The sequence below is a fragment of the Stegostoma tigrinum genome, chromosome 4 (assembly GCF_030684315.1).
Source record: "Stegostoma tigrinum isolate sSteTig4 chromosome 4, sSteTig4.hap1, whole genome shotgun sequence".
Classification (NCBI taxonomy): Eukaryota; Metazoa; Chordata; class Chondrichthyes; order Orectolobiformes; family Stegostomatidae; genus Stegostoma; species Stegostoma tigrinum.
The window spans coordinates 34,153,689-34,177,888 of NC_081357.1; the positions used below are offsets into that span (position 1 = coordinate 34,153,689).

General features: G+C 41.5%; 1 protein-coding gene across 1 annotated transcript in view; it reads left to right on the forward strand.

Annotated features, from left to right (window-relative positions):
- Nucleotides 1-24,200, forward strand: part of ascc3 (activating signal cointegrator 1 complex subunit 3) — a 507,536-nt gene that overhangs the window by 353,844 nt on the left and 129,492 nt on the right. The window contains exons 28-30 of the mRNA XM_059645261.1: nt 4,707-4,873; nt 10,136-10,281; nt 16,959-17,079. Coding sequence (XP_059501244.1) covers nt 4,707-4,873; nt 10,136-10,281; nt 16,959-17,079 — 434 coding nt within the window. The remainder of the gene's footprint in view (nt 1-4,706; nt 4,874-10,135; nt 10,282-16,958; nt 17,080-24,200) is intronic.

Below are 24,200 nucleotides of genomic sequence, written 5' to 3' on the forward strand. Positions count from 1 at the left end.
ACCTAACATTAATCTCATTATATTGCATTTGCCGAAGTATTTCATGTCTGATGTTCTTAGAATATGAAGCAGGTTATAAGTGAAAGGATTAAGCGAATATGTGGGTACGCGTTTCTGAAAAGAAAACAAGGTATAGCTATGACATCGCTTGCCGCAAGAAGTAAAATCAGAAATGAAGTATTTTGCGACAGAGATGCTTCTCATATAGCGAGTGAAGAAGATTTGAACCTTCCCTTAGAGATCTTGGATAAAATCTGCAAGAACGGTGAAATTAATTGTGAGGACATCTGACCTCGAAACACAGTTTCAAAGTAAGGGAGCTCTCATTTAAGGCAGAGATAAGAAGGTATTTCTTCTGTCGGTGGTTAGTGTCTGAAACTTTTCTTCCTCTCAGTCCTAAATGGCCTACCATACCTTGAGACCGCACCCCTTAGTTCTCTGGCCAAGGAAAACTTCCATTTTGCATCTAGTCTATCAGGTTCTGTTAGAACTTTATATGTATGTTGTAATCAGCTAAATGTTGAAGCAGGCTTATTGAGCTGAATACTCTTGTTTCTATGTTCCTATCATAAACTTGAGAGATCATGCGAAAGATAGATTCAATTTCATTTGGGATCTTTAAGTCAGCATTTAAATTGCTGGACTGTGTTAAGGTGTCTCAAATTGACAGACAACTGATTCTAAAGTACTAAAGTGTGAAGCTGGATGAACACAGCAGGCCAAGCAGCATCTCAGGAGCACAAAAGCTGACGTTTCGGGCCTAGACCCTTCATCAGAGAGGGGGATGGGGTGAGGGTTCTGGAATAAATAGGGAGAGGGGGAGGCGGACCGAAGATGGAGAGAAAAGAAGATAGGTGGGGAGGGGATAGGTCAGTCCAGGGAAGACTGACAGGTCAAGGAGGTGGGATGAGGTTAGTAGGTGGGAGATGGAGGTGCGGCTTGGGGTGGGAGGAAGGGATGGGTGAGAGGAAGAACAGGTTAGGGAGGCAGAGACAGGCTGGACTGGTTTTGGGATGCAGTGGGCGGAGGGGAAGAGCTGGGCTGATTGTCTGGTGCAGTTGGGGGAGGGGACGAACTCGGCTGGTTTTGGGATGCGGTGGGGGAAGGGGAGATTTTGACTGTAGTCCATTGGGGAAGATCCGGTTCCGTAGGCAGGTGCTGAGGAAGGTGATGTGGCTGTGGTACCCGGTTTGCTTCAGGACATGGTCGAGTAGTTTTGCTTCAGGACATGGTCATGCCTAACCTGAAGAAGTTACCCTCCTCCCTCAGGACCAACCTCAGGGAATCACTCTCCCACTGCAACTCTCTTGTAATCTCTTCAGCCTTGAAACTACTCGACTACAGTCCATTGGACTACAGTCAAAATCTCCCCTTCCCCCACCGCATCCCAAAACCAGCCCAGTTCATCCCCTCCCCCCACTGCACCACACAACCAGCCCAGATCTTCCCCCTCCACCCACTGCATCCCAAAACCAGTCCAGCCTGTCTCTGCCTCCCTAACATGTTCTTCCTCTCACCTATCCCTTCCTCCAAGCCGCACCTCCATCTCCTACCTACTAACTTCATCCCACCTCCTTGACCTGTCCATCTTCCCTGGACTGACCTATCCCGCCCTACCTCCCCACCTATACTCTCCTCTCCACCTATCTTCTTTTCTCTCCATCTTCGGTCCGCCTCCCCCTCTCTCCCTATTTATTCCAGAACCCTCACCCCACCCCCCTCTCTGAAGGGTCTAGGCCCGAAACTTCAGCTTTTATGCTCCTGAGATGCTGCTTGGCCTGCTGTGTTCATCTAGCTTCACACTTTATTATCTTGGATTCTCCAGCATCTGCAGTTCCCATTATTACTGATTCTAAAGTAATGTTCCATTTTGGGGACAGAGACCTTCTTGGATCAGAATTCTGCTGTCTCAAAGTAAGAAATTCCAGGGGAAATTCATTTTGTTCACTCTTCATGGAACAGATGAGCATTCTGCATTGGTGTAAAGGATAGACTCAATGATTGCCATATGTCTAAATTGTCTAGAGTGTGTAAGTGTATTGAGTGTAAAAGTCGAAGTCAAGAGGATTCAAGACAGGCAAAATGAAGCTGGAAGCATCTTCAGTTGATCTATCTATTACAGCAGAAGTCACAGTAAGGTGCAAATGAATCCAGGGATTCTTAAGAATCTGTTAATGGATGCTTCAGATATATTTGGAGTATCGTGCAATGAAAAAGCTAAAAGAAAGCGAGTAGTCCTCGAAATAACATACATTGCGAAGAATACTAAGAGGATGAATGGCCTAATTCTGCTTCTATATCTTTATAGTTTTAGGAAGGTAATTAAGAATTTCAACAAATTCCCAAGGAATAGTATGGTTTATTTCTGTGATGAATATGTTTGTTTCAGACTCGTTTAGCTGTGAAATACTAGGTAATGCTTGCAGTTCTTCAGTATGTGGATAGGTTCATGAAAACGCTAACTTGCTTCATTCAGTAGTGAGGATTAATGTAAAGTGAATCACACTAAGAGATAACACAATATGTAGCTGGAGGAACACGGCAGGCTAGGCAGCGTCAGAGGAGCAGAAAAGTTGATGTTTTGGATCGGGATCTGCAGTTCTTGCTATCTCTGAATGAATCACATTAGTCGGTTTAGATGGTGCTAGAGGATCTGCAGACTGCGCAGTTTCATTCAACCAAACCTGATATTTCTCACCAGTGTTAGCAAATATAATGGCATTAGGTGATCGTAATCGGACAAAAAAAATTACAAGTTGTCCTGATTTTGCTCACCCTACTTGTCAAAATTTAAAACCCTGCTAAAAAATCACAAGTGTGGTTAAGGAAGAATATACGAGGCAAATTGAGGACATTGCTAAGAAGTTTGATAACTTTTTAAAAGGGTACCCTACATTCTATTGTAGGTTTTCCAGTTAGCGTGATAAACTAAAAACAGATCCCGCATTGCTATATTAATTTTGAAAGAGGAAAATTATCAGGAATCCTTTTGATGCACGTTGGTGGTTTACCATTGATTGGTACGGTGGAGTTTGAGAAGTATTAATATTAGAATACCTGTAAAATTTAAAACTGAGAGCCCACACTGCGATTTGTTTAGTACCAAGCTGGATCATTCTGGAAAACTTAAAACAGTGATCCAATTTAGAGTGTTTTATTGTCATCCTAGATAATTATCCTAGCTGAGAAAGATGATGTTATAATGAAAGAAGAAATGGGATAATTGCAAAGCAAAATTGTTCAATTAAAGTTGATTTGGCACTGTTTCGACAAGTAGCTAGTCTGTGTTCAAATAGAGTATAATGATGTAAACCCTGAAGTTGAGGATGTTTTAAGGGCAAATAAAGTTTGAATAAAGCTAAATTGGGAGAATGGCAGACTTACATTAGATAGGAACATAAGAACAAGAGTATTCCGTTCAGACCCTGAAGTCAGTTCTGCCATTCAGTGAGATCATGGCTAATCTGTGGCCTAACAAATTATAAAGGAACATGAAGTCAGCCACATTTAGTAATCATTCCATGCTTACTATTCTGATGCAGTTGCTTTCAAAATCATTTTAACGGGTGAGAATATAAAATGTTTTTAGTTGGAAATGCCTAGAGAATAAAAGGATTTGATAAAAACTAAACACCCTCTGCTGAAACATTAAGTTGTACAGAGGCAATTAATGTGTACTTGTTAATTTTTAAGCAAAATTTTGTTATTGGGTGTACTGAAAGTAGTTAATATTAACTAATTTATTGTTGTATAGTGCTTTTTTGATTTGGGAGAATGTGCAGTCTATGAAAACAGTTGAAAAATTTTATGGATCAATCTAGCCAATGTGAATGAAGAAACATTTCTAGAATGAAATGGGCAGTCTAGCAACTGCTTATTGTTTCACTACAAAAAGTATAGATAGAAATTAGTAGAAGCCCTGGAGAAGGGGCATCTCACAATCTCACACTTTCTTTGTACAGAAAACGGACGTCTGCTGCATCCCAAAACCAGCTCAGTTCCTCCTCCCCGCTCACTGCATCACAAAACCAGCCCAGCTCGACCCCTCCCCCCACTGCATCCCAAAACCAGCCCAGCATGCCTCTGCTTCCCTAACCTGTTCTTCCTCTCACCCATCCCTTCCTCCTACCTCAAGCCGCACCTCCATTTCCTGCCTACCACCTCATCCCACTTCTCCTTGACCTGTCCGTCTTCCCTGGACTGACCTATTGCCTCCCTACCTCCTCACCTATACTCTCCTCTCTACCTATCTTCTTTTCTCTCCATCTTCGGTCCGCCTCCCCCTCTCTCCCTATTTATCCCAGTTCCCTCTCCCCATCCCCCTTGCTGATGAAGGGTCTAGGCCCGAAACTTCAGCTTTTGTGCTCCTGAAATGCTGCTTGGCCTGCTGTGTTCATCCAGCTTCACACTTTGTTATCTTGTCTTCTGATTGAGTTTGTTTCTGTATTATATATTGAGCCTAATTTTTATTTACGGAAAGAGAACAGAATCTATTTGTTATATATCGAGTGGTTTCATTGGTGGGCATTAAGTAGGGATTCACTTGGAATCCTAGAAAACAGTAAATAGGAATGGGTTAGGAAGTGCATGTTTGAACTGTGTATCTCTGTGAATAATTGCTTACAAAATTATATGGAGATGATCGCCTCCATTTCTTCCTTTACCACTTGCGTTTCTCAGAAATAATAGCATTTATCTGTCTTTAGTGTTGTAGAACTGACAGGGGATGTGACTCCAGACATGAAAGCAATTGCAAAAGCTGACCTCATTGTCACAACCCCTGAGAAATGGGATGGCATCAGTAGAAGTTGGCAAAATAGAAGCTATGTCCAGAAAGTGTCAATCATCATCATAGATGAGATCCACTTATTAGGTAAGCATTGCAAGATATTAGTTGTGCTATTTAACTTAATTTTGTACATTCTTTTCCTCCCTTCCCTCTCAATTTTAACCCTGCCCTTTTTTATCCAAAAAGCAGGGATGGCAAGTTTTTGCTGTTTGGCAGATTTGTTTCAAATAAACATTCTAAACTTGAGGGCTCGTTCAAAATATGGGATTTCTTTTTAAAAAGCGTGAAAATGCAACTCTGCTGTCAAACCAGTAAAAGTTGACTACAGTTTTATAATTGGACAAAAGGAATGAGAGAGAGAGAGGGAGAGAGATGGAAGGAGAGAGGTAGAACTGCTCCCCCAATCAGAGATTCTGTCTTTGCCATGCTATCATCATTAATTCCTTCAATCACAGGTTCCTTTCCTGCCTGCTGTTGTTGATGTTTTGGACACTGGATCAATGATTGGAAGAGCAGCAAAGCTGGTAGGGAAGATCTGGCACTATGGAGGAGAACATTGGCTCCTTTTGATCAAATTCTTATCGATCATCACTTTATATCTTCCATTTACTCCAAAGGCAAGAAACTGAGTTCATACAGGGTGGACACGAGAAGAAGCCCAAAATCCAGAGTGGGGTTGGGGTAGAATTCTGTATCTGCGTGAGGGCTAGGATTGAGGTCTGCATCAGAATGGATGGCTGTGAGAGGGCTCTGTACTGTGTGGGATGAGAATTTGGATATGTGCTAGAAAGAGGTTTGGAGTCAGGTTCTGTACTGGGCTAGGAAGGAAGTCTTCTAGAGTTGGGTGGAAGTCTACACTGAGCTAGAACAGAACTATCTACTAGAGTGACGGCTGTAGTCCCAGCCTGTACCAGGCCAGGGTGGGAATCTGTACTGGACTATAAATTATGGTCAATAGAAGAGTGTGTGGCCGTTGGGTTCTCTTCCTGAGTGTGGATCAGTAGGGGTTAGTACAGGGGTGAGTTGAGTTGGAGTGTGTGCCAGAGTCTGGGCTGGGGTTGATGTGCATCCCAAGAACTTGGAGCTGGGTGCCTGTCTCAGAGTGGGAGTGGGTTTCTATCCCACAGCAAACATGATGGACTGTATTAAGATCCAGTGACTCTCTAACAGCCAGTCTGTTGTTCTGAAAGCTCAAAGCTTTCTGTGTTCGAGTGGAAACCCAGTGGGGGGATTTTTATAGCAACATCAGGGGACCTATCCCTCAGTTTAACAGGGTCCCGTTCACTGCAAATGAGGAATACTATATTGTTGGGGAACATTGCTACACTCACTCCCATAGCGTAGCATCAAACTAAGATTTGAGTGTGTTGGTTTTGGACTGTATCCCAGTTCCAGTCAATCAGAAACAAACGTCAATTCAACAAACGCACTTGAACCTGGGAACTAACTAACTTATGAAACAAATGGATGTATGGCTGGGCCATTGAGATATTGACCGCTGGGATTAATTAAATCAATCTGTAATGGTGGGTAGGCAATGCCAAATGAGAAGAGAAAATGATTAACATGCAGACATTCGTTTGGTGTTTTACTAGTTTATATGAACTTCATCTTATGCCTGTCTGATTCCTGTTTCATTGCATCAAACCATTGGAATTTGAGATTGTGATCTTAGTTTATTGCTGTAAATTGGAAATTGTCTTTAGAATCCAAATTTGAAAAGGACTGTCAAGGGACTAAGAAAGAATATTGTCCCATCTTGTCATTAACCGCTTTGAATAACTGGGACAAAACCACCTCATTCTGACCAGTGATGAATAGAGACTTTTACATGGCAGCCTTAGGCCATGGGTTTTGACACCTTTTACCCTGTTACTGAAGCTTCCCTGCCTATAATGTATGAAATACATCAAGATCGTATTCTTTTTGTGTGGACTTCGCCCTCACAAACACAAGTACTATCAGCTTGAAAAGCTGAAATCCTAAGGTCACATTGGTGATTTTATACAAGTACATTGATCTGCAGTCTTGATGGTAATAAAAGATAGATAAAGGGAAAACTCATGCTTCAACCTACTTGAAACTTGTTCATTTCATCCATTTGATGTGGCACAAAAAATAGTAGCTTTAATTTTCTGGATTTCAGTGACTTTGCTTTTCTTTACATTCTAACCAATCATTTGACTGGCTACTGTACAGATTTATGTGTTTTCATTAAGTTTGATGCTCTGCCTAACTACTGCAGTTGACCACAGACAATGGGTCCTCCATTTGAAATTTTTCTTTATAGCACAAAGACACCTATTCTGAGTATTCTGAAATAGCCCCTTAAATGTCTGTCACTGTCACTTATTGATCCATTTCTTAGCCTAGAATACCAGTTCACTCAACTTTCATGTCCACATAGTTACAATTATTCAGTTGAAAGTATTAGTTTTAGGCCCATTCCTCCTCCTTTCAATGTAAATTGCAATGTAAAAGTTTTGGTCACACTTACAAAGGACAGACTCTTAGGTCATTAATTAATTTTGTCACATTGCACAATGTTGACTCAAACATATCATTTTCTCTCGCTGATTCCACAACATGCTGCTCTAAGCAATTAACTCAAAAGCATTCTATGAACTTCCTATACCCTGTGGAATTCACTGCCATAGGAAGTGGTTGAGGCCAAACATTGAATGTTTTCAAGAAGGAATTAGGTATAGTTCTAAGGGCTAAATCGATGAAAGGCTATGGAATAGAATCAGGAACACAGTACTAAGTTGGATCAGCAGCAAGGATCATTTTGAATGGCAGACGAAGTGGCCTAATGCTGTTCCTCCCTTCTGTGTTTCTATGTTTCATCCAGGCTACGACTGGCAGTCTAATTTTTTTTCCAGCATATGTGTAGATTAAAGTTGCTATGATTATTGCTGTCTATGTATTACAAGCACCCAAATTGTTTCTTGTATACTTTCTCCAACATTGTGGTTGCTATTATGGGGCCTGCAGACCACACACAATCATTTTCCCTACTTTGCCTGACTTTTTCCAATATTATTCCTATCCTCAGCTATTCCTCATCTCCCCCCAAAACTGATTCTGCATTCTGATCTCCTGAACTAAGGTCGTCTCTAACTACTGTAAAATATCATCCTTAATTAACAGTCCTCCCTCCTCTATTTTTACTTACTTTTCTGTTCTTCTTCAATGTTATACACCCCTTGACCTACAGGAAGCAATGTAGGGTCAAAAGGTGCAGAGCCTGTGTCGGTAGAGTTCAGGAACTGTAAACAGAAAAAGAGTTACATACAGGCAGTAGTAAGGATGTGAGGAAGAAAATAAATCAGAAGATAGAAAAGGCATGTAAGAAAGGCACTATTATAATCATCATGGGGGGACTTCAGTATGCAGGTGGACCAGGAAAATCAGTTTAGTAACGGATCTCAAGAAAAGAAATTTGTGGAGCGTCTACAGGATGGGTTTTTTTGGAACAGCTTGTGTACAGCCCGTGAGGAAACAGGCAATTCTGAATTTGGTGATTAGGAAGCTTAAGGTCAAGAAATCCTGCGAGTATTGACTATATGGTAGATTTTCTCTTAAATTCCACCCTGTAATTTGAGAGAGAGAAGCTGGAATCAGATTAAACCACATTACAATTGAGTAAAGGTAACTACAAAGACACAAGGGAGCAGTTGGCCAGAGTTCATTGGAAGGGGAGCCTAGCAGAGAAGACAGACAGGCATTGGCAGGAGTTTGTGGGAGTAGTTGGGGAGGCACTGCAGAAATACATCCCAAAGAAGAAGAAACATACTAAGAGGAGGTTGAGGTAACAATGGCTGACAAATGAAGTCTACAAAAACAAAAGAGAAAACATTACAATGTCACGAGGATTTGTAGGAAGTGTTTAATAATCAGTGGAGGATAACTGAAAAAACAACAAAATAAGAGAAGGTGAAATGTGAAGTTAAGCTAGCTGGTAATTTAAAAGATATCAAGAATTTTTTCTTACCTTTGAGTATCTAAAAGAGAGAGGTGAGAGTAGATGTTAGACTGCTGGAAAATAAAACTGGAGAAGTAGTAATGAGCATAGAAGAGGAACTGAATAAGTTCTTTGTGTCAGACTTCACATTGGAAGATACCAGTACTATACCAGAACTTCGAGATTTGAGATGTTCATAGACTCATCAAATTCCGACAGTGCAGATAGAGGCTAATCGACCCAACAAGTCTGCACCAGTCCTCTAAAGAGCATCTCACCCAGTCCCCATAATTCCATATTTACCACAGTTAACTCATCTAGCCTGCACGTCCCTGGAGTCCACTAAACCTGAACATTTTGGGACTATGGAAGGAAACCGGAGCACCTGGTGGAAGCCCACACACACATGGGGAGAACGTGGTACTCCACACAGAACGCTGCCCAAAGCTGGATTTGAACCTTGGTTTCTGGTGCTGTGAGACAGCAGGACTAACCACTGTGCCACTATGCTGGGGAAGCTGAAAGGTTTGAACGTGGATAAATCACCAGACCAGGTAAACGGTGACTCAGGGTTCTGTAGGAAATTTTTTTTTAAAATCTATTCAAACTGTAAAGATAAAATGCTTGTCCTATGTGGATTGTATGTCTGAGTTAAAAGAATTCAAGGAAAATATAATAGAAACATTGAATGCTTTGTTGGAAAGTGGCGTAGTATACACCTAGCCATAGCCCATGTCATTCACATCCCAGTAAGATTCCATTCAAAGTTGATTTAAATGATTATTAAGATAACTAACACCCAGCAATTTTTTTGAAGACAGCCAGAATATATAGATTAACATTGGTGAAAGTAATGTTGATTAAATTATTACACATTTCACATCATTGTGGAATGATGTGGTCCTGCCACCCTTAATGAGTTTTACTTAATGATTTAATTTACTGTTCTCTTATTAACATTGCTATTTATATATTTTCTTAAGGTTAATACCAATTTGTGAAATATTTGAAACCTTAAGAATATAATAGGCTTCAACTAGTTACCAGAACTCATTAAACAACTAGCTCATTCCTCTGTAGCAGAACCAGAAACCATTCCAAGCTCTCAAGTTTGTGCTCCGCTTCGTCAACTGCATCTTTGCCTCTGGCTCCACATTATGATAGATTATAAATACAGCCCCGTGATTATTTCAACACAGTTTCTACCCCTGCTGTATTGTTCTGTTAACGATATGCTTCACATTAACTGAGGAACCAGAACTTGCCATTGCTTCTGTTGAAAGCGTGGGATTTTTTTTATCTGAGTTTTAAAATTACTGTCACTTATAAAATTGATTAATGTTTAAAAATGATGCAACAGCATAAAATCTGTTTATTTGCAGGGGATGAAAGAGGCCCTGTGCTGGAAGTAATTGTGTCCAGAACTAATTTCATCTCCTCTCACACAGATAGCCCTGTGAGGATAGTGGGGCTATCGACCGCACTGGCAAATGCCAAAGACCTGGCTGACTGGTTAGGAATCCGACAGGTAAGGATATTAGAGAAAAAAAAACATTAGACTGTGGGGAGCAGTTACAGATCATGGGCTAATGCCAAATGAATTATATGTGTCCGTGCACTTTGGGAGCCCATATCATTTAATGGTACATTGCCGAATACTTTCTATGATTTGCAAGCTACGACTGACAGTGATGGAAGAATGTGCCTGTCGTCTATATCATTGATGGCGTATTTCACTGAACAATAAAGATGCATCTTTTGACTGAGGACATGTATCTTGAACAGAGCTTGTATAACTCACTTCATATTTAACACTAAGCAGCCTTCTGTCATTTTAAAGCTTTTGCAGCCTTGATTTTATTACTTCAAAGAAAACTGATGGAATGAATGCTAAGGATTTTTGGCCCTTGTGCTAATAGTGTACTGCATTCAGTAGCAAGCAGGCATAGTTTATACAATAAATGCTTTTCAATTTAAAAATATAGTTATCGTACTGACATATTCTTGACATACAACCAGACAAATGTTCTGGGGAATGGCATCAAATCCTGTTGTAGCAGGTGATGAAATCTGAATTCAATAAAATATGGAATTAAAAATGTTAACCTAATGGTAATCATGTAACCATTATCAAAGAATATAAAAGCCCATCCAGTTCATTAATGGCCTTCAGGAAGCAAAGTCTGATAGCTTTGCTTGGTCTGGCCTTTGTGATTTGGACCCACAGCAACATGGTTGATTCCCAACTACCCTCTGAAGTGACCTGGCAAGTCAGATGGTTGTATCAAGCTAGTGCAAAGTCTAAAGAAGGGAATGAAACTGGAAGGTCAATCCAACATGGACCAAATCCAACAATGTGGAATTCAACTGTGTCAACCATGCAAAGTCCTACTCACCAATATATAAGTGCTTGTGTCAAAATTGGGACAACTGTCCTATAGACATAATCATACTCTTAGAATCATATCTTACAATGTAAGGCCAAAGATGGGCAAGGAAACTTCCTGGTAATTACCTTGTACTGCACCACCCCCTCCCAGTTGATGAATTAGTACTGATTCATGTTGAACAGCACTTGGAGACAGTATTGAGGGTGGCAAGGATGCAGAATGTAGTCCGGATGGGGGTCTTCAATGTTCATATCTAGAATGTCTCAGCAGCACCCCTACTGACAAATTGGTCAAGTTCTAAAGGACATAGCTACTGATCTGAGCCTGCTGTTGATGGTGAGGGAGCCAACAGAGGGGAAAAACAAATCTGACCTCATCATGACCAATCTACCTGCTGCAGATGCATCTGTCCATTGACCACCACAAAGTCTTTGTAGAGATAAAGCCCCACCATCACAGTTGAGATTACCCTCTATTGTGTTCTGTGGCACTATCACCGTGCTAAATTGGACAGACTTTGTACAGACCCATCAACTCAAGACTGGTCGTCCATGAGTTGCTTTGTGGTCCAACAGCTGCAGCCATTTGACCCAACATCGCTCCCAGCCAAATATTACTTTCAAGCCAAAATATGAACATGAGGTCAGTGATGACAGCAGTAGGGTATGCCAGGAGCAGAACTAGGCATAAAAATAAGGAGTCAACATGGTGAAGCTATGAAATAGAAGTACTTGTGTGCCAAGCGGCAAGTGATAGAGCGAAGTGATTCCACTATCAATAGATAGGAACTGAGCTGTGCACTTCTGCCATGTGTAGTTGTGAATGGTGTGGACAGCTCACTGGAGGAGGAGGCAATTCCACAAACATTCCCATCTTCATTAATGGGGGAGCCCAGCACATAATTGCAAAGGTAATACTGAAACATTTGCAACAAGCTGCAACCAGGCATGCCAAGTAATGCCACGGATGCCAGCCTTCACCCAATTCAGTTTATTCTACGTGATTATCAAAAAAAACACAACTTTAGTTACTGCAAAGGCTACGGGCCCTGACGACGTTCCAGCAGCAGTATTGAAGACGTCTGTTTCAAAGTTTGTCATGTTCCTGGCTAATCTGTTGCAGTACAGCTACAGCACTGCATCTACCTGACAATGTGGAAAGTTGCATGGGTATATCCAGTACACAGAACAAATTCAACCCGGCCATTTAGAATCCTATTAGCCTAGTCTCAATCATCAGTAAGGAAATGGAAAGACCCATCGAAAATTTTGCTGTCAACCTGATGAACCTGTTGAATGCCAAACAGTATTAACAGGGAACAATAGCCGGAAAAATAAAACAAAGAACTGTAGATGGTGAAGATCTGAACCAAACTAAATTGCTTTAGAAACACAGTATTTGTAGAAGCAGAACAAAATAATTCTTGAGCCCTGTGACGCTCTTCACTTATGAAGAACGGTCACAGGGTTCAAAAGATTAGTACTGTAGTTAGCTCTGTAGTCCTGCCATATCTACTGGTGAATGTGGGCAGCTCCACAAATATGCCTTGTCTCTATAATGGGGATGTCCTGCGCTCTTCGGGCAAAATACAAGGCTGAAGTGTTTGTATCCATCATCGCTAGAATTGCCAAGTGGATGATTCATCTGACTCTTTCTGAGGTTCCAATTCAACCAATTTGATTCACTTCATCTGATAGCAAGAGATGACTGATGACACTGGATGCAACAACTGCAGTGGATCCTTGCATTATTCTACCAATAGCATTGAATGTCTGTCTTCCAGAAATCACTGTGACCTAGTCAAGTTGCTTCTGTATAGCTACAATAATGGAATCTACCCGACGTTTGCAAAACTGTCCGCTAAAGCAGGGTAAATCAAAGTCAGCCAATTAAGCCCTATTAGTCTATTTTTGATCATCATTAAAGTCAGCAATGCTGTCAGTGCTGAAGTGACAACTGTGCTATCAAAGGGCATTTAAAGGAATAATCTGGTCACTGATGGTCAGTTTGGGTTTCACAAGAGTCACTCAGGTCCTGACCTAATTACAGCTCTGGTCTAACCATGGACAAAAGGGCTAAACTCTTGGGGTGATATGAAGTTGACTTCTTGATGTCAAAGCAGCATTCGACTGAGTGTGGTATAGGAGCCCGAGAGAAAACTGGAGTCAATGGGAATTAGTTTAAAACTTCCACTGGTTGGCATTTGGGAGAAGGACTAGAGAGGTGATGAGGAAAGATATTTTCACCCAGAGGGAGGTGGGTGCCTTGAATCCACTACTTGGAAACCCTCATTTCATTTAGGTGAAACCGGAAGTGCTGAAATTGGTGAGGCGATGAACCAGGTGTTGTCAAGTGGGATTAGAATGTGTGGCAGATTTATTCAGCTGGTACAGACATGACGATTGACTGACATCTTCCTGTGCTGTAACTTATCCTGTGTGTTAGCCCATAGATAATTGTTGTCGTTGTTGCTCAGTCGTAGAATTTCTCTTTAGAAATTCCACATGGTAGTGTTTTAGACCCAACCATCATCATCAAATACCTTCTCTCCTTCATAAATTGAGAAGTAGGGCTGATCAGTGACATGTAATATTCATACCATAAAAGTTCACGGCAGTGACTATCTCCAAAGGAGAAAATCAAACTGTTGCTGCTTGACATTTAGTGACGTTACCATCATACAGTCCCCTAATATCAACATATTAGGGTTTACTATTGACCAGAAACTGAACTGAACTGGCAGAATAAGTATTGGGCAACAGCAGGTCAGAGGCTGATATCCTGAGTATTACCCCTCCTCTGCCTCCAAAGCTTGTCCACCATTCATAAGGCACAGGACAGAAATGTGATGTAACATACTCCATTTGTCTGGAATAGTTCAGCTCCAACCACATTTGAGAAGCTTGACTGCAGCCAGGACAAAGCAGCCCACTTGGTTGAAACTCCATCATCACATTCATCCCCTTAACCATCTTTGCTCTTTATTCACGCCATGGCCGCAAACATTCACTCCTTCTCTACCAACACACAATTGCAGTAGTCTGTATTATCTACAAGTAACTCTCCAAGGATCCTCCAATGGCAATTTCCAAACCTAATAATTCTGCCTAAATAAAAACCGAAGGAACTGCAGGTGCTGAAAATCAAGAACAAAAACAGAAGTTGCTGGAAAAGCTCAGCAGTTGTGGCAGCAAAATCAAAGTTAACATTTCGGGTCCAGTGACCCTTCCTCAGAACCAGACCCAAGCCCTTCCTCAGAACTGGACCCAAAACATTAACTGATTTTTTTTCTTAACAGATGCTGCCAGACCTACTGAGCTTTTCCAGCAACTTCTGTTTTTCTTCCCTATTTACAGCATCTGCAGTTCTTTCAATTTTTATCAAGCTGTATTCCATCCTGACTTGAAACTGAATCAGTGCATGAACAACCTGAAACTCCGTCCCTGACAGCATTGTGTGAAACCTCAATACCCTAGGACTGCAACAATTCGGGAAGGCAGTTTACCAACACCTTCACCAGGGCAGTTGAGGATGGGCAATAAATGCCGGCCTAAACAGCAGTGGCCACATTGTATGAATGAGTAATAAAAAGCTCTCTGCCCTAGTCTAACACCTACATCTGCCAAAATCCTCCAATTTCTCAGCACTTCTAAATTTAATCTCTTCCCCCTTTCACTTTTCAGAAATTCCAACTTCTGTAAAACTGTTTACTGTATCATGCCCTGCTTGTCCGTCATGCTTGATCCCAATGATTTAGATCAGCTGCCTCTTTTCCCTAATGCATCAAACTTAAAATACTCACTCATCCGTCATTTCATTCCACTGTACTGTTATCACCTCCTACAAGTCTCATTCTAGCCAATACTTCCTTTATTGTTTCATGGAATTTGTGGTGACGTAAGAGCTACCTGCTATAAAAGTGCAATGCTGTGGATGCTGGAACTCTGAAATAAAGCAGAAAGTGCTGGAGAAAGTCAACAAACCTGGCAACATCTGTGTCAAGAGGAACAGGTAATATTTCAGAATTGTAGAAGAGACTGTTTGCTCTGTTTCTGTCTCCACAGAACATCTCCAGGCCTGCTGAGTTTCTCATGCACTCTTCTGTTTTATTTTGTTTTACATTATATGAGAATTTCTTCTTACCTGGCCGCAATTCCAAGGATGTAAATAAATGGTCAACACCTGAGCAGAGCCTACTGGTTATCCTGCTTGGGGCTAGAGTGTGTAATGAGGTCAGCTAGGTGGACTTCATAGAATATGAATTCCCTGATTGGCGGGGCTGTTAATCTGGTCCAATCAGGGAGTCCTTGCTGACAGATATAAACAGGAGTGTCAGAGGTACTGCTCACTGAGAGCTGGCTTTGAGGAAGCTGGATCAGTGTCAAGGAATGTAAATGAAGGGTGACTTGGTGACAGGATGCTAGCCAATGGAGTTAATTCAGAGCGGTTGTATCATTTAGCTGAAAAGAGGTAGGCGAGGATATCATCTTTCAGCTTGGTGTGACATGATGGAATGGAAAAGTACATGTTGGGAGAGAGCTAGTTCGTTTTTCCTTTTATTTCCTTTGTAATTTCCTTCCTATGTTTGAAACAGAAGTGAAGGGTGTGTCTCTTTTCCCCCCCCCCCGGCCGTGGCCTTTGGAAATGCAGTTGCAGTTGCACAAACTGCAAGGCTGTGTACCAAAAACTGGAAATGAAATTGTGCTGGATAATTGTATTTTTTTTGGCCAGCACAAATGTGGACACCTCCTTTTGTATCATAAAATTTCTCAATGGCTGGAGGCATGCCATTCCCAACTTGATAATCAGAACTATAAGTGACTTAAACTTTTCTCCTACCCCTACCCCCCCCCCCCTCCCATTTCCCACTACATTTCCGTTACCATAATTCTGGAGAACACAAAGATTATCCGTGGTTTCTCAACATTATACGTCAGTTAAGTGTTTTGCATTGCAGTGGGTTCACTTCATTCATGTGTGCACTATCATTGTTTGTTGAGGCAAGCTTTGACAGAGAAGTCAATCAACTTATAGCCTCATAGTTGACATGTATAATAGTAGCAGGGGAGCATAGATATTGCTAAATGAGAAGAAAAACAAAGAACTGCAGATGCCGGAAATCATGGATGCTGAAGAAGCGCCACTGGACCTGTAACATTAACTCTGCTTTCTCTCCACAGATACTGCCAACCTGCTAAATTTTCCCAACAATTTCTGATTTTGGTTTGACTTATGGATATTGCCTTTATTATGGAATTAAATAGTGTTTCATTAATTAAGTGCTATAAGGCTTTCATGTGCCACTGACCTATCTTGAAGTTAGGACATAATAAAAACAATTTTAGCGAACAGATCCTCATGGCATACAAATTTATGCCAGTGTGAAGCTCAGCATACCACAACATGCCTCTGACTTGATCGCTGTTTTTCAGTCCACTGTCAGGAAGTGGGAATTTCACATCATGCTTAATTATATCACCTTGCACGTCACATTTCCCAAACTTACAGATGCCATAAAATCTCCATTAATGTTCTCTTGCCTAATCCAAAGACATTAAGGACAAATATGGCACTTAAAACACTGCCTCATTTTAAATCAAGTAACTCAGCAATGAGGATGGATCCTGTTGATCTCACATGAGTTTGTTTATTTTAGTATGTTTTATCCTTGTAAATACACTTCAAAGGAGAGCCAGTCTGTTTATTGTTTATAACTCTGCGTACCTTAGGCTGAATGTTTAAGATCAAAGTTATGCTTTAAATCATTTTGAAATAATATGGATTAACATTATACTTCTTTTCCTGTTTAATTTAGAATGGATTGTTTAACTTCAGACCATCTGTTCGTCCAGTTCCTCTTGAAGTGCATATTCATGGCTTCCCAGGCCAGCATTACTGCCCACGCATGGCCAGTATGAACAAGCCAACATTCCAAGGTGATGTTAGGATTTTAAAAATAGGAAAACAACCTTTAAAACATTGAATCTTACTTTTTTTGCCCCTTATGTTCTCGAAACTTTCCTTTGCTATGGGATACTATGTGAGACAGTGGCATAGTTTCTGGATGTGAGTTTGCTCGCTGAGCTGGAAGGTTAGTTTTCAGACGTTTTGTCACCCTTCTAGGTAACATCATCAGTGAGCCTCCGACGAAGCCCTGGTGTTATGTCCCGCTTTCTATTTATCTGTTTAGGTTTCCTTGGGTTGGTGATGTCATTTCCTGCATTGGTGATGTCATCTCGTGTTCTTTTTCTGAGAGGATGGTAGATTGATTTGGAGCCAGTGTGTTTGTTGATGGAGTTCTGGTTGGAATGCCATGCCTCTAGGAATTCTCGTGCGTGTCTCAGTTTGGCTTGTCCTAGGATGGATGTGTTGTCCTTCCTCATCTGTATGTAAGGATACTAGTGATAGTGGGTCATGTCATTTTGTGGCTAGTTGATGTTCATGTATCCTGGTGGCTAGTTTTCTGCCTGTTTGCCCAATGTAGTGTTTGTCACAGTTCTTGCAAGGTATTTTGCAGATGACGTTCGTTTTGCTTGTTGTCTGTATAGGGTCTTTTAAGTTCATTAGCTGCTGTTTTAGTGTGTTGGTGGGTTTGTGGGCTACCCTGATGCCAAGAGGTCCGAGTAGTCTGGCAGTCATTTCGGAAATGTCTTTGATGTAGGGGAGAGTGGTTATGGTTTCTGGGCCTGTTTTGTCTGTTTGTTTGGGTTTGTCGCTGAGAAATCGGCGGACTGTGTTCATTGGGTACCCGTTCTTTTTGAATACGCTGTACAGGCGATTTTCTTCTGCTCTGCGTAGTTCTTCTGTGTTGCAGTGTGTGGTGGCTCGTTGAAATAATGTTCTAATGCAGCTTAGTTTGTGGATGTTGGGATGGTTGCTCCTGTAGTTCAGTATTTGGTCCGTATGTGTTGGTTTTTTTTCAGCGTCTACGGGAAACCAACACATACGGACCAAATACTGAACTACAGGAGCAACCATCCCAACATCCACAAACTAAGCTGCATTAGAACATTATTTCAACGAGCCACCACACACTGCAGCACAGAGGAACTACGAAGAGCAGAAGAAAATGACCTATACAGCGTATTCAAAAAGAACGGGTACCCAATGAACACAGTCCGCCGATTTCTCAGCGACAAACCCAAACAAACAGACAAAACGGGCCCAGAAACCATAACCACTCTCCCCTACATCAAAGACATTTCCGAAATGACTGCCAGACTACTCGGACCTCTTGGCATCAGGGTAGCCCACAAACCCACCAACACACTAAAACAGCAGCTAATGAACTTAAAAGACCCTATACAGACAACAAGCAAAATGAACGTCATCTACAAAATACCTTGAAAGAACTGTGACAAACACTACATTGGACAAACTGGCAGAAAGCTAGCCACCAGGCTACATGAACATCAACTAGCCACAAAACGACATGACCCACTATCACTGGTATCCTTACATACAGATGAAGAAGGACACCACTTTGATTGGGACAACACATCCATCCTGGGACAAGCCAAACAGAGTCACGCACGAGAATTCCTAGAAGCATGGCATTCCAACCGGAACTCCATCAACAAACACATTGGCTCCAAATCAATTTACCATCCTCTGAGAAAAAGAACAGGAAATGACATCACCAACCCAAGGAAACCTAGACAGATAAATAGAAAGCGGGACATAACACCAGCGCTTCATTGGAGGCTCACTGATGATGTTACCTAGAATGGTGACAAAATGTCTGAAAACTAACCTTCCAGCTCAGCGAGCAAACTCACATCCAGAAACTCAACCTCAGCTACAAATCTTCTCAAAACTCGCTAACAGTGGTATAGTAGTAATCTCACTGGACTACCAAACCAGAACCACAGGCTAATGTTCTGGACGTGGTGAAATTTGCATCCAGTGGAATAAAAAGATGGCTAATGTGAAGATGCAACCAGTGTCAATTGTGAAAAAATTCTGTTTTAGTAATCACCTTTGGCACAGGAAATCTGCCATCATTACCCATTCTGGCCTACATGTAACTCCAGACCCTTGATAATGTGGTTAATTCCTAACTGACCTCATGGCAATTACAGATGGACAATAAATGCTGGCCTTGTCAGCAACATTTACATTCCTTTGAATTAATATTTTAAAAGAATTAGTTGGCAGTCTGACCTGGTGAGTGCGGTGTCACACTGTTCTCTATTTCACTGGATGTGAATTCATTAAGTTCTGATATGTTCTTATATGTACTTCATAGATCAGGTGCAATAAGTTACGAAAGATGACATTTATTTAAATTCAATCTTTTCATTTAACAAGATAATGACATTTGTTAACAGACTTCCTACGCATGAACAAATTTACCTTTTATAAGATGAAAAATATGGGAGCAAAGCACCTGTAAACCTGCAGGATTTCAGTGTAATTGTTTCAACCATCAAAAAGTACATTAATATCATCCAGTAATAATCACTCTGCATCTGTAGCTAATAACATTTCATAATCGTTATTTTTCAAGTGCAGTAGAAACAATGAAAATAAGTTAGTTTGAACTTCAAGTTATGAAGGAATGCAGTGTATTGTAATTGTTTTGGCACTCAATGTGTCCTTCTAGGTGTGTATTTTAATTTAAAGTAATCTAAAATAGTGATTGACAAATGGCCATCATAAAATCGTAGAGTCATACAGGGTGGAAACAGACCCTTTGGTCCCACTCGTCCACGCTGGCCACGTTCCAAAACTAAACTAGTCCCACCTGCCTGCATTTAGCCCACATCCCTCCAAACCTTTTCTATTCAAGTTCTTATCCAAATGTCTTTGAAATGTTGTAACTGTACCTGCATGCACCAATTCCTCTGGCAATTCATTCCACGCACTAACCACTCTGTAAAAATGTTGGCCCTCCTGTCTTCTTTAATTCTTTAATCTCTCACTCTAAAAATACAACCCCTCATTTTGAACTCCCTGACCTTGGGGAAGATACCTTTGCTATTCATCTTATCAATGCCCCCTCATGATTTTATAAACTTCTATAAGCCTCTCAACCTCCTACCCTCTCGTAAAAGAAATTCCCAGCCTATTTTCACAACTCAAACCCTCCATTCCTGACAACATCATAGTAAATCTTTTCTAAACCCTTGCCAATTTAATAATCTCCTTCATATAGCATGGCAACTAGACTGCACACAGTACTCCAGAAGAGGCCTCACCATCGTCATGTGTCACCTCAACATGATGTCCCAACTCCTATACTCTGTGGTCTGTGCAACGAAGGCAAGTGTGCTAAATGCTTTCTTAACCATACTGTATACATAACGAAAGGACAGACTGACGAGCAGAGGGGGTGGGGTGGCCCTGTTGGTGAGGAATGATATTCAGTCCCTTGCGAGGGGCGATATAGAATCAGGAGATGTAGAGTCAGTATGGATACAGCTGAGGAATTCTAAGGGTAGAAAGACCATAATGGGAGTTATCTACAGGCCCCCAAACAATAGTCTGGATGTAGGGTGTAAGTCGAGTCAGGAGTTGAAATTGGCCTGTTGCAAAGGTCTTACTACAGTTGTAATGGGGGATTTCAACATGCAGATAGACTGGGAGAATCAGGATGGTACTAGACCCCAAGAAAGGGAGTTTGTGGAGTGCCTCCGAGATGGATTCTTGGAACAGCTGGTACTGGAGCCTACCAGGGAGAATCCAATTCCGGATCTGGTGTTGTGCAACGAACCGGATTTGATCAGGGACCTTGAAGTAAAGAAGTCATTAGGAGGTAGTGACCATAATATGATAAGTTTTAATCTGCAATTTGAGAGGGAGAAGGGAGAATCGGAAGTGTCAGTATTGCAGTTGAACAAAGGGAACTATGGAGCTATGAGGGAGGAGCTGGCCAAAGTTCAATGGTTCAATACCCTATCAGGGATGGCAGTAGAACAACGATGGCAGGTATTTCTGGATATAATGCAGAAGGTGCAGGATCAGTTCATTCCAAAGAAGAAGAAAGATCCTAAGGGGAGGCAGGGGCAGCCATGGCTGACGAGGGAAGTTAAGGACTGTATAAAGATAAAAAAGAAGTGTAACATAGCAAAGATGAGCGGGAAGGCGGAGGACTGGGAAAGTTTTAAAGATCAACAGAGAATAACTAAAAAGGCAATACGTGGAGAAAAAATGAGGTACGAAGGCAAACTGGCCAAAAATATAAAGGAGGATAGTAAAAGCTTTTTTAGGTATGTGAAAAGAAAAAACATGGTTGAGACTAAAATTGGGCCCTTGAAGACAGAAACGGGGGAATTTATTATGGGGAACAAGGAAATGGCGGAAAAGTTGAACAGGTACTTTGGATCTGTCTTCACTAGGGAAGACACAAGCAATCTCCCAGATGTTATAGTGGCTGAAGGACCTAGGGTAATGGATGAACTGAAGGGAATTTATATTAGGCAGGAAATGGTGTTGGATAGACTGTTAGGTCTGAAGGCTGATAAGTCCCTGGGACCTGATGGTCTGCATCCCAGAGTACTTAGGGAGGTGGCTGTAGAACTCGTGGATGCATTGGTAATTATTTTCCAATGTTCTATAGATTCAGGATCAGTTCCTGTGGATTGGAGGATGGCTAATGCTGTCCCACTTTTCAAGAAAGGAGGGAGAGAGAAAACAGGGAGTTGTAGACCGGTTAGCCTGACGTCAGTGGTGGGGAAGATGCTGGAGTCAATTATAAAAGATGAAATTATGAATCATTTGGATAGCAGTAACAGGATAGGTCAGAGTCAGCATGGATGTACAAAGGGGAAATTGTGCTTGACTAACCTGGAATTTTTTGAGGATGTAACTATGAAGATGGACAAGGGAGAGCCAGTGGATGTGGTATACATGGACTTTCAGAAAGCTTTTGATAAAGTCCCACATAGGAGATTAGTGAGCAAAATTAGGGCACGTGGTATTGGGGGCAAAATACTGGCTTGGATTGAAAACTGGCTGGCTGACAGGAAGCAAAGAGTAGTGATAAACGGGTCCCTTTCGGAATGGCAGGCAGTGACCAGTGGGGTTCCATGAGGTTCGGTGCTGGGAGCGCAGCTATTTACAATATACATTAATGATGTAGATGAAGGCATTAAAAGTAATATTAGAAAATTTGCTGATGACACAAAGCTGGGTGGCAGGGTAAAATGTGAGGAAAATGTTATGAGAATACAGGGTGACTTGGACAGGCTAGGTGAGTGGATGGATGCATGGCACATGCAGTTTAATCTGGATAAATGTGTGGTTATCCACTTTGGTGGCAAGAACAGGAGGGCAGATTACTGTCTAAATGGAATCAATTTAGGTAAAGGGGAAGTTCAACAAGATCTAGGTGTTCTTGTACATCAGTCAATGAAAGCAAGCATGCAGGTACAGCAGGCAGTGAAGAAAGCTAATGGCATGCTGGCCTTCATAACAAGAGGAATTGAGTACAAGAGCAAAGAATTCCTTCTGCAGCTGTACAGGGCCCTGGTGAGACCGCTCCTGGAGTATTGTGTGCAGTTTTGGTCTCCAAATTTGAGGAAGGACATTCTGGCTACTGAGGGAGTGCAGCGTAGGTTCACGAGGTCAATTCCCGGAATGTGGGGACTATCATATGTTGAAAGATTGGAGCGACTGGGCTTGTATACACTTGAGTTTAGAAGGATGAGAGGGGATCTGATTGAGACGTATAAGATAATTAAAGGAGTGGACACTCTGGAGGCAAGGAGCATGTTTCCATTGATGGGTGAGTCCAGAACCAGAGGACGCAGTTTAAAAATAAGGAGTAGGCCATTTTGAACGGTGTTGAGGAGAAACTTCTGCACCCAGAGAGTGGTGGATATATGGAATGCTCTACCCCAAAAGGCAGTGGAGGCCAAGTCTCTGGATACTTTCAAGAAAGAGATGGATAGCGCTCTTAAAGATTGTGGAATCAAGGGTTATGGGGATAAGGCAGGAACAGGATACTGATTGTGGATGATCAGCCATGAACATAATGAATGGTGGTGCTGGCTCAAAGGGCCGAATGGCCTACTCCTGCACCTATTGTCTATTGACACAAATTTCAGAGAATTATGTCCTTGAACCCCTGGGTCTCTCTGTTTTACAACATTACCCAGGACCCTAGCGTTAATTGTATAAGTCCTGCCCTTGTTCTCTTTGACCACCCTCATTCTTTGTTTTACCAAAATGCAATACTTTGTATTTATCCAAATTAATCTCCATCTGCCATTCCTCAGCCCATTGACCTGACTGATCATGATCTCTCTATGATCTGGAATAACTTTCTTTGCCATCCACAATACCATCAATTTTAATGTCATCTGCAAACATATTAACCATGCCTCCTATATTCTCATCCAAATTATCTAATTATCTAGTACCTATCCCTATGGAATACAATTGGTCACAGGCCTCTAGTCCAAAAAACAACCCTCCACCACCACCCTCTCTTCTACTGTAAAGCCAATTTTGTGTCCAAGATAATAAAATGTGAAGCTGGATGAACACAGCAGGCCAAACAGCATCTCAGGAGCACAAAAGCTGACGTTTCGGGCCTAGATCCTTATATCCAGTTGGCAAGCTCACCCTAAGTCCCATGTGATCTAATTTTACTGATTAGTCTACCATGTGAAACCTTATCAAAGAATTCACTAAAGTCGAAGTAAACAACATCTACTGGCCTACCCTCATGAATCTTTCTCATTACTTCCTCAAAAATCTCAGCCAAATTTGTGAGACACAATTTCCCTTGCAAAGAACCATGCTGACTATCCCTAATCATTCCTTGCCTCTCCAAATACATGTAAATCATATCTTTCATAATCACCCCAACAACTTACCCGGGTCTGTAGTTTGGCAGTGAGAATTACCCCATACCTGATGTTGAATAAAATAAATAGTCCAATTTAAACATTAAGATCAACATGTAACACTTGCCGAATAGCATAATTCAAGCTACATTTTCTAATAGAAAACAGCAATTTTGCTAATTGTGTTTGTCTCCAACTCGTACATCAAGTTGTCGCTAATAACATCACCAAAAGCTAACAGCAATGATAAGAGTCTTAGCCAA